The sequence below is a fragment of the Musca domestica genome, unplaced genomic scaffold (assembly GCF_030504385.1).
Source record: "Musca domestica strain aabys unplaced genomic scaffold, Musca_domestica.polishedcontigs.V.1.1 22, whole genome shotgun sequence".
In the NCBI taxonomy this organism is placed as follows: domain Eukaryota; kingdom Metazoa; phylum Arthropoda; class Insecta; order Diptera; family Muscidae; genus Musca; species Musca domestica.
The window spans coordinates 12,066,371-12,082,605 of NW_026712262.1; the positions used below are offsets into that span (position 1 = coordinate 12,066,371).

Sequence of the window (16,235 nt, forward strand, 5' to 3'; positions counted from 1 at the left end):
TTTAAATCGTATGGTATCATAGCCCTACCTTGATTTTATTGTTCTATGGCTACTGCTACCAATCGAGAATACAAACGAAAAACGTACAACAAACAAAAATAAATCAGTCAGCACGATCTACCATGATCTAGTTGCCATTATTAAAACTGATATGTCAGAAGCTCCAACATCATGTAATAATAATGTACTTTACTCGTGGTTAATTTTATATGAAATTGGAGCATTTGGAAATTGAATTAAAACGTAAAGCGTGAGCTGAAGCATTTAAATATGAATATTGCTTTCCAAAGTTAGGGTAGACAAACAAAAACCCAAAAATTGATAATTAAAAAAAAACAGAAGAATTAACAGATAAATGAAATAAGGCCCAGATCTAACCCAAAAACATTACATAAGACCCACGTGTATATGAATTACAAATTTTGAAAAAGACAAAATATTATTACACACAAAATTACAACCAATGTATGGACTTCTAAATAATATATGTAAGCAAAATAAAACATATCCACTAAATACATTTAAAAACTAAATAGTTCTTATAAAAACAATATATTCTGAAGTTTAGCAAGATGAGTTGAGTATTTGTTAGTCATTGGTAAGTCACTTTTGGGGTCACACAAGTCTGATGGCTCAGAAAATACCATGGATGATTGTAAAAGTCATATGGGTAGTTAAAAAAACAATAGAGGTTAACATCTAAACCTTACTTAGTGGAGACTGTATTTGTATTTTTTAAATTGATATGCCAAAGGTGCTATATATCGAAATTACACATTCCGGCGGGATAAGCCGCAGTTTAAGACCTCAATACCATGTCCGCTCAACTAGATTGTTACAAGGCAAGGCAAGGCAACTTCAGCCATGAATGTCAATATTTAATAGTAGTTACACTCTAAGGCAAATTTCAAAACTGCATATACCGCAGCATTGCCGATTTTTAAAATGCAAATGAAGGTTTTTGGTTTTGAAAAGGGTTTTTGGCAGCACTGGTGCAAATAAATAAATCTAACCAATCACAAAATGTTTTTAATAAGTAAAATGCGACTGATGATTGCATACCGCTAAGCCGAGGATGGCGGCATTTTTCATTCATTTAATATAATCCATTATATAGAATACATCTTTCCTTTCGGGCTGTTCCTATTTTTAGATTGTTTTTATGAATATTTATGTGAGTCATGGTCTTAGCCACACTGTCATGGTTTTAAGATGTATCGATAATAACACAATAAGTCTTCAAAATTATTTTATCTTTTTGTTCACATATTACATTTTTTTTCAAATATATTTCTGCTTTTATTAAAGTTATCCTCCAGACCTGTGGTGCTACATATGGTTTTATAAACATTTATAAAACACTTTTTAGTCTTCGCTGAGAGGGGTTAGCAAAACTGTTGTTGCGCGAGGATAGAGCGCCATCTACCAGCACAGAAGTCCGCATTTATTGTCCGTTATTGCTTGTTTTCATAATTCTATTTATAGCAATGTTTGCCAAACCCCGTTTTAACCTTTTTTGGCTTTATTAAGTGGGATATTCTGTAATACAAATAAATAGAAGTAGTACACGTTTTTAATGTATATTTCTTTATTTGATACAAGTTAGTTTTCATCATATAAAGGAGTTGAATCGCCTAAATTCATAGAATGTGGTGAGGTATTCGTACGCGGAGTACTTCGAATAGACCGAGGACTTCTTGTGGTGTATGCAAGGAAACATTTTGGGCGTATCATACCCAGCGTTGCTTATTCTTGATAAAGAGTTAAGCTGGGAAGTGGACACTGGAGTGTTTGTCACAATAGGGTCAGAATAATGATCTTTAATCCATTTAAGTAGGCCATTTAGTGAATCAATTTGCCCTCTAAAACGAAACCCTTCTGGAATTACAGTTATGTATTCATGTCGGCTTTTGTTTTTGGGTAAGTATGATAGCAAAAATTTTCCAGGATAATTTGTGGATGCTGAAATAAAATAGTGTATTTTTCTGGGGTCTTTTGTTTTTTCTTCTTTCAATAACTCTTCCATCTTGTCCTTATGTCCGCCTCCTGTATCACGATAGTACTTATAAGTGAGTAGTTCTCGAGCACAAGCTGCCATGGGATTAACATGTCTTGCTATAATTTCATCCAAATCTTCAAACTCTTCGTTTCCAATCCATAGCCTTTGGCCTAAACTGAAGGCGTTTTCTTTGCCTTCCTCGCGAACATCTATGTGCTGATAAATATCATTTTTTACTTTCCACGTTACAGTTAAGTGATCTGAACCTTTACTCGATGGTCGAACAATTACTTCGCCCTGATCCATATTTTCCATTATTTTTACAACTTCGGCATAAGATTTGTTATGAAAAGAAGGATGTATAATTACCCGCTTTACATATTTTTGTTTTGTTCTAACTTGTTTCTGATCTTTTTCTTTAGAGTTGTCTACTTCTTCTTGCTCATAATCATAAAATGGATCTCGCCTTGGTCGCCATTCGTGATTTTTGTCCATTAGATCAGAAATCTTTGATGAACAATCAACTGAAAAACGATCGACATCTATTTTGATAATTCTTACATGTATTGCTTGACCGGACTGAACTCTTTCTTCAGGATTTTTAATGTGTTAATCGGATAATTTTTTAATATGTATAAAACCCGACAGACCATTGTCGAGACGAAGTTTGACACCAGTAGCTTGGCCAGGACAAGCACCAGCATCGAAATTATTCCAAACTTCCGATAATTCTGGAAAATCGTCTGTTAAACAAAAAGGACATTGCCAATTACCGGTCTCATCATTTCGAACCGGATTTGCTTGGTCTAATTGTTCTCCTTGTGGCTTACGATGAGAAATCCCTGCAACCGTGGCTAACACCATTTTTCCAACATAAAACGATTCAGGTGTTTCTTTAGTTAACATATCGAACAGTTCTTCAGAATTTGCTGAGCGATATGGAATTCTGAAGTCTTTGTACAATGAATTCAACTCAGATCTGATATCATATAGTGTTATGCTCTTGTTTCCGAAACCTTGTCGTTCGAGCCCTACAGCAAATGCATCAAGATCGAGATCTTGTGGTCTTTCGGGGCTTTCTAAAATTTCTTCTAACGCACCGGCGGGATTGGATTCTTTGTCGTCATATTCCATTGCATCAATTGCCATTTTTCGAGCCCATTCATATGTTTCCGGATGTACTCGAGATCCATCAAGAACCTCCACATATGCTTCTGTACTATCACCAAGCGAGCTTGTATCAATTTTTATAAATCCAGAACAGTTTATAAATACTTTGGGACCTAGGTGACATAATGTCATTAACTGAGTTCTGTTTTCCAATCTTTGATTTGTCTGTTTAAGAATTTTTATTAAGGCTAGCCCTTTTCTTGGACCAAGTCCACATAGGAATTGTACCATATTTAATGTGTACGAATTTTTTACAGCCATATTTATGTCCACACCTACCTCATAAGTTTGATTTATGAATTCTATGTAAAGGTATTCCAGGAGTTCCTTTTAAAACTAATCTTGCAACTAGTGGTAACGCGAGCAGAGTATTCCTGCATCAATACCGCAGAGTTGGGGAACCGGTATTTTGCGAACAAGTGAAACGGAAGGCACTTTTGAAATACCATTGCATTCGCTTAATAAACCAGGTCGTCCGAGCAAATCATTTTCGGATTCGAGTGAACAAAAGAATAAAAATTGAAGAGATTCGATTAAATATTGATGGTGAAATGATTTTACATGCCACACAAGTTGTATTGCAAACGAGGGGACAAAGAAATGCCTCAAAATTGCTCAAAGAAATAGGAAGCTCAAAAACAAAGGCTAGTAAGAATAGAAAAGCCTATTCCAAGACCAATGAAACAATTGCTCCTTTGACCCCATCCCAAGCACTCAAAATGTTCGTAGAAGCTGATCGAACAAGACGACAATATGAAATAATAAGGGCAACTAACCCGAAGCATTACCCTTGTTACAACCTTTTGTTGAAAGCAAAACAAGAGTGCTACCCACCAAAGGTGCTCTTGAGTTTGGCAATTCGGTATTGCACGCAGAAATACGTATTTTTGAAAGCATTCTGCATTTGGCATATAAATTGCCCGTGAAGAAATATGGAAAGAAAAGGACACAGGAAGAAATAGCATTAGAAGAAGAAAGGAAAAAAGAAATCCAAGAAAGATTCCGCGTGGAAACTGTGCTGTTGGTGGGCATGCCTAAAGTCAATTTTGATAATACCAATGATAGCAATACGAGTAGGAGACTTTTTAAAACACAGGATTAGTGGCGGACATAACAGGCATTAACCATTTAAAATCTTATTAGAGGCGACTTCAAGTGGACACAAAATAAATACATCAAAATTCAAAGAATATGCCTTAAACACCGCGCAACTGTTTGTGGAATTATACGACTGGCATCCCATGACTCCATCAATGCATAAATCACTATTACATGGAGTAACCATCATAGATAATGATAATAAATAATGTACTGCTTCCAATCGATCAATTGTTGGAAGAGGCTGCACAAGCTCGAAATTAACATTTTCAGTCATACAGACAGAATTTTTCAAGAAAATTTTCAAGGGAAGAATGCAACTGTGATGTTTATCAAAGATTGCTTCTTACTTTAGATCCACTCATAAGTAGTGAAAGATCGTTAAAGAAAACTTCACACAAGATGTTTTCCAGTGAAGTTATAGAACTATTAGAACCTGCCGAGCTCCACACACAATCATGCATTGAGCACGAAGAAGTCGAGATAGAATCATCTTTGAATAAGACAATTTAATCTATTTTTATTTATTTATAATTTATGAAAATAAAACGTGCTTTTGTTATAGAAAATATGTTTTTCTTGTTTACTTTGTTAAATTAATACATAATTTTTTTTAGAATAATATATTTTAAAGCCATTAATGTCCAAACATATTTTTGGCCGCCTAAATGTTTCAAATCGACCACTGTGCGTCGCTTCGATTCAAAAATGGTATTACGGAAAGGCTTGGCGTTACATATCTTAAGTTCAAGTGAGGATGAAGAGGGGAATGTATTAGTAGTGCAGCGGCGAGTGCTAAGACAGCAAACAAACATATTTGCATTGTCTGCTCAAAGTATATATTTCAATTAATTTAATTAAAATATGTACTCAGTGTGTTCTTTTAGATTTTCAAATTACTTCAGATTTAACAAGGACTGTTTTCAGCATGTGCTAAAAGAAATTTCGCCAAAGTTGCCAAGTAGGCGCTGATACAAAATACAACCACTTCACTCGGAGACCTTTTGGTCCATTGTGTTCATCCTGATTAGGAAGAGATAAAAGTAGACTAAAGATAGGAGAAGAAATAAAATAGCTATGAGTGAAGAAGTAAACAAGTAAGTACGAAATTGTATAGAGAATGGAGAGTTTAAGAGATTTGTGTCTACGGCGTGTTAACACATCGTCTTTAGTCACTTTAGTCGTTTGGCTGGCTCAGTGTCGGAGAGGGAAGATAAATCCGACAGTATTCGTCAGCAGATTCATTTCCAGGTATGTTACAATGTCCAGGGACCCAACAGAGTTGAATAAACGATTTAGTCTTTTCCAGAGCATTCCTGCAATCCAGAACCGCCTTAGATTTGATTGTTCAAGCCTTCAGGGCCGCTTGACTATCGACATATATAGTCACCGGTCCGTCCAGTTCATTGACTCTATTTGCCAGCAACTCTATGGCCTTCCTGACAGCAAAAATTTCTGCCTGAAAAACACTAGAGTCGTTGTTTAATTTGAAGTATCGTCGGATATTTAGACTTTCACAGCAGACTCCGGCCCCCGTTCCACTTTCCATCTTTAATCCATCAGTATAAATAGCTATCCCGTAAAAGGTGGAGTATCACGAGTCCAAATGTCTCTGTTAGGTATGTGAATATCAAGTGGTTCAAAGCTGTGCCTAGGTGATATATAGTCACTAGTTATAGCCTGATTTACTATACTATCCACATACTTGATAATAGCGGAGTCTCCGAATGGTTGACCCCGCCATTGACCCAGCTCATTGAGCCGCAGGGCACACCTAGCAGCTTGTTCCTCTACGAGTAAACCTAACGGTTTTAAATTGAGTAGGGTATATAGTGCGGATTGGAGTGTGTGCTTCTGTAATTAGTAGCGATGCAACTCTTTGGACTTTATCAACGCATTTCCTGAAGGTGGTTTTCCCTAGGGAATGCCACCAGAAAATCCCCCCGTAGGTTAGAATTGGTCGGAGGACAGACTCATATAACCATTTGATTATGTGTGGCTTGAGACCCCAGCTTTTTCCTATGGAGTTTTTGCAATTAAGCCCTCTTCGCTCGCTCTTCGATGTTCCTCTTCCCAGCTTCTGGTCTAGGATGGTACCGAGGTATTTAGCTTCCGAGGAAAAGCTTAGCAGAACATCATCAAGGATAGGCAGCGAAAAACCGGTATTTTCCGCTTCCTTGTGAAAAGTACCAGCTCAGTTTTTGATGGATTCACGCCAAGTCCATTGCAGCGTGCTCATCTCGAAAGTTTAACTAGAGCTGCTCCCTGCATAAGATCTGTAACAGTCTGCGGAAATTTCCCAGCAATCAGCAAGACAACATCATCGGCGTAAGCCACGACTTTGTCCTACCTTCTTCCAGTTCGATTAGAATTTTGTTTATCACCAAAAGCCAGAGTAGTGGTGATAGAGCCCCTCATTGCGGGGTGCACCTAGTAACAGATTTCCTGACAGAACACTCCCCGATGCTTGAGTTGATGATTCTGCTGCTGAGCATGACATCAATGCAATCAATTAGGAGTGGTGGTATACTATGTTCTACTAGGGAACTGTGAATTGCATCGAGTGTGCTCTTAGGTCTAAAATTAAATTAGCCGGCTTAACTCCAGTGTAGTAAAAACTCTTCATTTTTTTTTTAATTTTTTTTTCAGTGGTATGTATTTTTAACCTCATTCCGGGATACCATTTTTTGGGGACGGACCTGTAACCCTAATTTTTGACCCGATAATCCGGGTCCAAGACCGGATCCACTTACCCAATATATTATGATGGGCCTTCATGTGACCCCATAATGTGGATAGGTATTTTCATAAGCGATATAGGTATAACATATATCGGATAAGTGGATTCGGTTTTGAACCTGAACTTTCGAGTCAAAAATCTGGGAATCATATTAATAGTTTCCCGGAATCATGGTAAAAATACCTTCCTCTGGAAAAAATTTCGAAAAAAAAAAAATCGAAAAGCTTTTACTAAACTAAAGTTGTTTCAATTGGCCACAGCAGCATTGAGGTTTTCAGCATTGGGATCTTATTAGACCAGTGTCGGAAATGACTTCAATATTTCCAAATTGTTTTGCTGTTGTTATTTTCATGGTCAAATGTCAAATACAAAATTTTTTAAAATATCAACGTCGACTAAAAAATACAACGTCGTCACAATTTCTTACGGACAGATAATGCTGTAAAAACGACTTCACATCGACAATGAACGACAAAAAACGACAACCCCAATACCATTATTGTCGCCTCGACTTCATTTTGCGACGACGTCGACAACCGTAATAGGGCAGATTAATAATCTTAAATTAAAAGTCAAACAGCTACAAAAAAAAAAAAATAATAATAAAACAAGACAAATTTCATAACATATTTAGAAATTGTTATAAAAAAACATTTTTTTATATTGTTATAGCATACAAGAAATAAGTGTTAAGTCCGCACTATAGAGACTCGGGAAACAGGTACCAGTTCGCATGTGTGGCTGTCAAAAGCATTTATTCTGATGTCACGGTCGATTAATACGAGCGGAGAGCGACCATCGGCTGTTATGGCGGCCCACATCATCACCATGGCCGGCGCTTGAGTTCTGGTGGCCAACCGAAGGTGCACATTTTCATCTGACCTCTTTGGCAAGTAAACACGATCATTTTGTTTGTTTACAAACTGCTGGACAACGAATGTTTTCTCATCGGAGAAATTCGGCAGTTCACCACTTTCGGCCAGGCGAAGCAACTCTTTAGCTCATTTGAGTCTATTTTCTTTCGGTTGCGGTGTAAGTTCTTGCACTTTTTGGAATTTCATTGGCTTTACCCCGAGCTCATTTTTTAATATTTGCCGAACGGAATATTGCTATATGTTCAGCTCACGAGCCATTTATCGGCCACTGCGATGCGGGTTTCGATCAAGTTGCTTCTTTACTTTTCGAACTATTTCTGCTGATGTTGCTGTTTTCTACCGCAGTGACAAGCGATGGTACGAAACACAAAAGATTTATTCACATTTAAATGCTGGAGTGTTCTAACGATAGCCACTTGTGGCTTGAATTCCATTATGAATTACTTTTTTTTCTGCAAAATTCTCACCAAAATTGTACGCTTGTAAACTATATAATGAGCTGTCACTGGAATAAAAGCTGTCGGACGAGTGGCTTAAAAATGACAGCAGTTTGAAGTTGGTTGTAGTTTTTTTCATCTCACCCTGTATATATATATATATATATATATATATATATATATATATATATAGATCCAAAGCTTTAATTCGCTACAAAAACTGTAGATGCATACGTTGCAATAAGCATTTTGAAAACACTCGAATTTGAATATTTTCTGAACAAAGAATACACACACATAAACAAATAAAGTTGACATATTAAGCCAAGAAAAAAAATTAAAATCGTATGGTATCATAGCCCTACCTTGATTTTATTGTGCTATGGCTACTGCTATCAATCAAGAATACAAACGACAAACGTACAACAACCAAAAATAAATCAGTAAGCACCATCTACCATGATCTAGTTGCCATAATTAAAACTGATATGTCATAAGCTCCATCATCATGTAATAATAATGCACTTTACTCGTGGTTAGTTTAATATGAAATTGGAGCATTTGGAAATTTAATTAAAACGTAAAGCATGAGCTAAAGCATTTAAATATGAATATTGCTTTCAAAATTTAGGGTAGACAAACAAAAACCCAAAAATCGATAATTAAAAAAAAAAACAGAAGAATTAACAGATAAATGAAATAAGGCCCAGATCTAACCCAAAAACATTACATAAGACCCACGTGTATATGAATTACAAATTTTGAAAAAGACAAAATATTATTACACACAAAATTACAACCAATGTATGGACTTCTAAATAATATATGTAAGCAAAATAAAACATATCCACTAAATACATTTAAAAACTAAATAGTTCTTAAAAAAACAATATATTTTGAAGTTTAGCAAGATGAGTTGAATATTTGTTAGTCATTGGTAAGTCACTTTTGGGGTCACACAAGTCTGATGGCTCAGAAAATACCATGGATGACTGTAAAAGTCATATGGGAAGTAAAAAAAAAAAAACAATCGAGGTTAACATCATAACCTTACTTAGTGGAAATTGTATTTTTTAAATTGATATGCCAAAGGTGCTATATATCGAAATTAGACATTCCGGCGGGATAAGCCGCAGTCTAAGACCTCAATACCATGTCCGCTCAACTAGATTGTTACAAGGTCATGTGCAACTTCAGCCATGGATGCCAATATTTAATAGTAGTTACACTCTAAGGCTAATTTCAAAATTGCATATACCGCAGCATTGCCGATTTTTAAAATTCAAATGAAGGTTTTTGGTTTTGGAAAGTGAAGATTTTTTTTGTTATGTTTTTGGCAGCACTGGTGCAAATAAATAAATCTAACCAATCACAAAATGTTTTTAATAAGTAAAATGCGACTGATGATTGCATACCGCTAAGCCGAGGATGGCGGCATTTTTCATTCATTTAATATAATCCATTATATAGAATACATCTTTCCTTTCGGGCTGTTCCTATTTTTAGATTGTTTTTATGAATATTTATGTGAGTCATGGTCTTAGCCACACTGTCATGGTTTTAAGATGTATCGATAATAATACAATAAGTCTTCAAAATCATTTTATCTTTTTGTTCACATATTACATTTTTTTCAAATATATTTCTGCTTTTATTAAAGTTATCCTCCAGACCTGTGGTGCTACATATGGTTTTATAAACATTTATAAAACACTTTTTAGTCCTCGCTGAGAGGAGTTAGCAAAACTGTTGTTGCGCATTTATTTATTGTCCGTTATTGCTTGTTTTCATAATTCTATTTATAGCAATGTTTGCCAAACCCCGTTTTAACCTTTTTTGGCTTTATTAAGTGGGATATTCTGTAATACAAATAAATAGAAGTAGTACACGTTTTAAATGTATATTTCTTTATTTGATACAAGTTAGTTTTCATCATATAAAGGAGTTGAATCGCCTAAATTCATAGAATGTGGTGAGGTATTCGTACGCGGAGTACTTCGAATAGACCGAGGACTTCTTTGATAGTCTAGGGGAGGCCTGACTCGATTATCTTCTACGTACTGAGGCGTTGGGTGAAAGTAATCAATGCTTGGTGGCGGCATACAAAAATTCGCGGGTCAGATAGATTCTGCTCTACTCTGTGGTATCACAGGATTCACTCGTTTACGCCTCGCCCATGAATCTGAAGCTATTTGCCATTCTAAGCTCTCATTCGTACGCTGTGTTCTGTGATTTTTGTTGTCAAATCGTTGTAGATTTCCATACCTAGCGTCTTTTGAATTTCGATCATTGTGTGATTGATTGCCATAGGTTAAATGTGAAGTCGAAGAGCCTGGGCTAGGTGTATTGCTGCCGTATCGAGGAGTTTGAGATGAGTGGGGAGTGGTATAAGGAGTCATAAATGGAGTTTGGCCACTTGGAGTGTATGGTGTGTTAACATATCCACCATGAAAACCCGGTGTGCTTGAAAAATGTGGTGTATGCATGGAAACATTTTGAGACATTTGTTGCGAAGTTCTTGAATCAGTTACTCTGGGCGTATCATACCCAGCGTTGCTCATTCTTGATAAAGAGTTAAGCTGGGAAGTGGACACTGGAGTGTTTGTCACAATAGGGTCAGAATAATGATCTTTAAACCATTTAAGTAGGCCATTTAGTGAATCAAAAATTTGCCCTCTAAAACGAAACCCTTCTGGAATTACAGTTATGTATTCATGTCGGCTTTTGTTTTTGGGTAAGTATGATAGCAAAAATTTTCCAGGATAATTTGTGGATGCTGAAATAAAATAGTGTATTTTTCTGGGGTCTTTTGTTTTTTCTTCTTTCAATAACTCTTCCATCTTGTCCTTATGTCCGCCTCCTGTATCACGATAGTATTTATAAGTGAGTAGTTCTCGAGCACAAGCTGCCATGGGATTAACATGTCTTGCTATAATTTCATCCAAATCTTCAAACTCTTCGTTTCCAATCCATAGCCTTTGGCCTAAACTGAAGGCGTTTTCTTTGCCTTCCTCGCGAACATCTATGTGCTGATAAATATCATTTTTTACTTTCCACGTTACAGTTAAGTGATCTGAACCTTTACTCGATGGTCGAACAATTACTTCACCCTGATCCATATTTTCCATTATTTTTACAACTTCGGCATAAGATTTGTTATGAAAAGAAGGATGTATAATTACCCGCTTTACATATTGTTGTTTTGTTCTAACTTGTTTCTGATCTTTTTCTTTAGAGTTGTCTACTTCTTCTTGCTCATAATCATAAAATGGATCTCGCCTTGGTCGCCATTCGTGATTTTTGTCCATTAGATCAGAAATCTTTGATGAACAATCAACTGAAAAACTATCGACATCTATTTTGATAATTCTTACATGTATTGCTTGACCGGACTGAACTCTTTCTTCAGGATTTTTAATGTGTTAATCGGATAATTTTTTAATATGTATAAAACCCGACAGACCATTGTCGAGACGAAGTTTGACACCAGTAGCTTGGCCAGGACAAGCACCAGCATCGAAATTATTCCAAACTTCCGATAATTCTAGAAAATCCTCTTTTAAATAAAAAGGACATTGCCAATTACCGGTCTCATCATTTTGAACTGGATTTGCTTGGTCTAATTGTTCTCCTTGTGGCTTACGATGAGAAATCCCTGCAACCGTGGCTAACACCATTTTTCCAACATAAAACGATTCAGGTGTTTCTTTAGTTAACATATCGAACAGTTCTTTAGAATTTGCTGAGCGATATGGAATTCTGATGTCTTTGTACAATGAATTCAACTCAGATCTGATATCATATAGTGTTATGCTCTTGTTTCCGAAACCTTGTCGTTCGAGCTCTACAGCAAATGCATCAAGATCGAGATCTTGTGGTCTTTCGGGGCTTTCTAAAATTTCTTCTAACGCGCCGGCGGAATTGGATTCTTCGTCGTCATATTCCATTGCATCAATTACCATTTTTCGAGCCCATTCATATTTTTCCGGATGTACTCGAGATCCATCAAGAACCTCCACATATGCTTCTGTACTATCACCAAGGGAGCTTGTATCAATTTTTATAAATCCAGAACAGTTTATAAATACTTTGGGACCTAGGTGACATAATGTCATTAACTGAGTTCTGTTTTCCAATCTTTGATTTGTCTGTTTAAGAATTTTTATTAAGGCTAGCCCTTTTCTTGGACCAAGTTCACATAGGAATTGTACCATATTTAATGTGTACGAATTTTTTGTATGTATTTAATGTTGTATTGCAAACGAGTGGACAAAGAAATGCCTCAAAATTGCTCAAAGAAATAGGAAGTTCAAAAACAAAGGCTAGTAAGTATAGAAAAGCCTATTCCAAGACCAATGAAACAATTGCTCCTTTGACCCCGTCCCAAGCACTCAAAATTTTCGTAGAAGCTGATCGAACAAGACGACAATATGAAATAATAAGGGCAACTAACCCGAAGCATTACCCTTGTTACAACCTTTTGTTGAAAGCAAAAGAAGAGTGCTACCCACCAAAGGTGCTCTTGAGTTTGGCAATTCGGTATTGCACGCAGAAATACGTATTTTTGAAAGCATTCTGCATTTGGCATATAAATTGCCCGTGAAGAAATATGGAAAGAAAAGGACACAGGAAGAAATAGCATTAGAAGAAGAAAGGAAAAAAGAAATCCAAGAAAGATTCCGCGTGGAAACTGTGCTGTTGGTGGGCATGCCTAAAGTCAATTTTGATAATACCAATGATAGCAATACGAGTAGGAGATTTTTTAAAACACAGGATTAGTGGCGGACATAACAGGCATTAACCATTTAAAATCTTATTAGAGGCGACTTCAAGTGGACACAAAATAAATACATCAAAATTCAAAGAATATGCCTTAAACACCGCGCAACTGTATGTGGAATTATCCGACTGGCATCCCATGACTCCATCAATGCATAAATCACTATTACATGGAGTCACCATCATAGATAATGATAATAAATAATGTACTGCTTCCAATCGATCAATTGTCGGAAGAGGCTGCACAAGCTCGAAATTAACATTTTCGGTCATACAGACAGAATTTTTCAAGAAAATTTTCAAGGGAAGAATGCAACTGTGGTGTTTATCAAAGATTGCTTGTTTAATTTAGAATTGCGTTAAATATTGCTTTTTATTGACCCCTGGTTTGGTCCTTAATTATTCGTTAAAATGTACGCGCTACGGTTTATTGCAACCTTGTGCTAGCGCCTTTGACATTTTAACGAGTAATTAGTTGTCACTTGCTATGCCGCCTCCTTTAGACATCAAGTAGTATTTCGCTGTCATTCGGACAGACAACACTCGCAATATCGTTTGCACCACATATCGTTGTGCATAGAGAGGCATATTGTTGCCAAACGTAATATTGTTACCCACCAACCAAACTAGCAATAAATAGTTGACTTATAATAAGAAAAAGTCTTGTTTTATTTTTTATATTTCCCCCCTACGGTCCACTGCTCGAGGCATTCGGCGTTTCACTCCCATCGGCGGAGCCCCTCTGAGCTAAACATTGGTCAATTCGAGCCAGATTTGGATCATCGCTTGCGTATGGATACTTGGATCCTGCATAAATGTACAGTCTATTACTCCTGCATTACAAGGTACGTATAGTGCAGTGTTGTTTTTAAGTGAGCTCGCGTTATTAAATTACCGCGACACCAACAAAACATCGGTTTTGTTTGGGTACAAAGGTCGTTTTACAACGTCACCTCTTTCCCTTTTGTTTTGTTTCCCGCCAATCGTCGGCTTCTAATTTGGATGCTTGTATTCGGCAGCATCAAAATCAAAACAAAACTCAAAAATAAAATTGTCGCAAAAATCGTTTGCTAATTTTCTTTTTGTTTTGGTTCATTTAAAACAACAAAACATTCAATATTTCGTTGATACCAATAAAAACTTCGTCAGGTATTGTTGTTGCTAGCTCTTAGTTTGGTGTGCTTTACGCATAAAACAAAGATTGCAATATAATTCTTTTTGTTTGGTCTGTCCGCTTTAATATTGCATATTTTTGTTGTTACATTTATTCTCTTTTTCTCGTTGTAACAACAGTCAAATTCATTTTCTGTTTTGTTTGTCGCAAACAACAACAACACCGTTTGAACATCCACCAACATCACTGCATGTTTTGTCGTTGTTCTCTGATCACCACTTGTTGTTTGTGCTTTGTTAGATCAGTGAACGAACATAACAAACGAAGGAAGAATATTTTTGTGTATTCCTCTTTCTGTCGTGTCCGTTAGGTTGAGTAGCTACACTACGTTGGTCGGTCACCTCTATTTGTTATAGTAGTGGGTATTGAGTGTAAAATTAAAGTTATTATTAAAGTTAAAATAATATAAATACTATAGTGTATTTAATTTTTGTTGTTGTTTTCGTACTTTTGAAATTTCATTTTGACTAATTAAATAAATATAAATAAAATTGTTATTTTATTTATTTCTCTATTTTCTCCCAATTTGGTTCGGTGTTTCTTGCTATAATTATGGCCTCCTCTCCTCTACAAATTTTCATAAAAGCATCTGACGCTCTGACAGAATTTGGTGCACAAATCGGTGCACTAAAAGGTGACTATTTAGATATTAGTATATTAGAGGAAAGGAAGAGCAAGCTAGAAAAGTTATGGCAATCGGTCAATAAGTCGTTACGAAATTTAGAAAATTCAGAAAATGTTACTAAAGAATATCTGCATTTGGCAGAGTGTAAATATGTTTCTATTAACATTTACACAAGTGCAAGGACAACAATCGATAGAATAATTATAAAAAATCGTTGTACCACAAAAAATTTGTTTAAAAACGCGGATAAAAATCAAGAGCAATCGGCTCAATCTCTTTTGGTTCCTGAATCGCAGGAAAATATTGCCGCAAGTATTTCTTCTGGTTGTGATATCGTTCACAATATGGCATTGCCCCCAATTGATATTGATATTTTTGAGGGAGATTTTTCTTCTTGGCCTTCCTTTCGGGATTTGTTTAGCGCCATTTACATAAACAACTCTCGTTTGAGTGATGTCGAACGCATGTTCTATTTGCTTAATAAAACTGCTAGAGAAGCTCGGGAAATCGTTTCGCAGTTTCCTCTAACTAACCGTGGTTTTGCTTTCGCATGGAAAGCATTAAATGATGAATACAACAATATTCGATTATTGGTTTATCATCAACTAAAGTCGTTGCATAATCTTCCAATTCTTCTCAAAGAAACTGCATCGGGTCTAAAAGAGATCCGACGGGGAATAAACAGTTGCATATTTTCAATGTCGACCTACAACGTTCCCACAGATCAATGGGATCCGATACTGGTGTTTCTTTGCCTACAACGTTTACCTAAAGAAACGCAACTGCTTTGGGAACAAGGTATCAAAAACAAATTGGCTTTCTTCGTGGAAAGATTTAGACACCTTTCTTTCAGAAAGGATAAACACGCTTGTGTGTTTGGAAAATTATAGCGACAAATCGATTCCTTCGCCTAATTCTAATTCGGTTAATACTGCTAGGAATTCTCATTTCAAATGTTTATCTTCCCCTTCAATTGGAAAATCATGTCCCTTTGCCAAACAATTTATGCAATGGTCGTGGCGCTTTACAAATGCAAATCTATTTGCGGGGGACAAATTCTTAAATTTTGAACAAAAATTAAGTCGATGGCATTTCTCTCGACAAAGAGGACATGATGCTTTACTTTGCTGCTGCTGATGCTGCTTTTTTGATGTTTGCTTTACGTTTTAATTTGTTGAACAAATCTTTGGGGAATTGTGAGGTTTTGTTTGTGAGGTTTTTTTGCAATATCTGCTGAAATTTGTTCCCAATAATAAATGCGCCTTGCGTTGGCATTATCCCAGGAGAGTTAGCCGTAATAACCATTAAAAACTGTTTTTCACCATGAGTTGTAAACAG

At 36.2% G+C, this 16,235-nt stretch overlaps 2 protein-coding genes across 2 annotated transcripts; both read right to left on the reverse strand.

The window, feature by feature from the left end:
• Positions 1 to 1,564: 1,564 nt before the first annotated feature.
• Positions 1,565 to 3,451, reverse strand: LOC131802620 (transcription elongation factor SPT6-like). The gene has a single exon (XM_059122988.1). The coding sequence runs from the start codon at positions 3,428 to 3,430 to the stop codon at positions 2,609 to 2,611; it is 822 nt and encodes a 273-aa protein (XP_058978971.1). The 5' UTR covers positions 3,431 to 3,451; the 3' UTR covers positions 1,565 to 2,608.
• Positions 3,452 to 11,741: 8,290 nt separating this feature from the next.
• On the reverse strand, positions 11,742 to 14,565 carry LOC131802675 (transcription elongation factor SPT6-like). The gene has a single exon (XM_059123077.1). The coding sequence runs from the start codon at positions 12,531 to 12,533 to the stop codon at positions 11,742 to 11,744; it is 792 nt and encodes a 263-aa protein (XP_058979060.1). The 5' UTR covers positions 12,534 to 14,565.
• Positions 14,566 to 16,235: the final 1,670 nt, after the last annotated feature.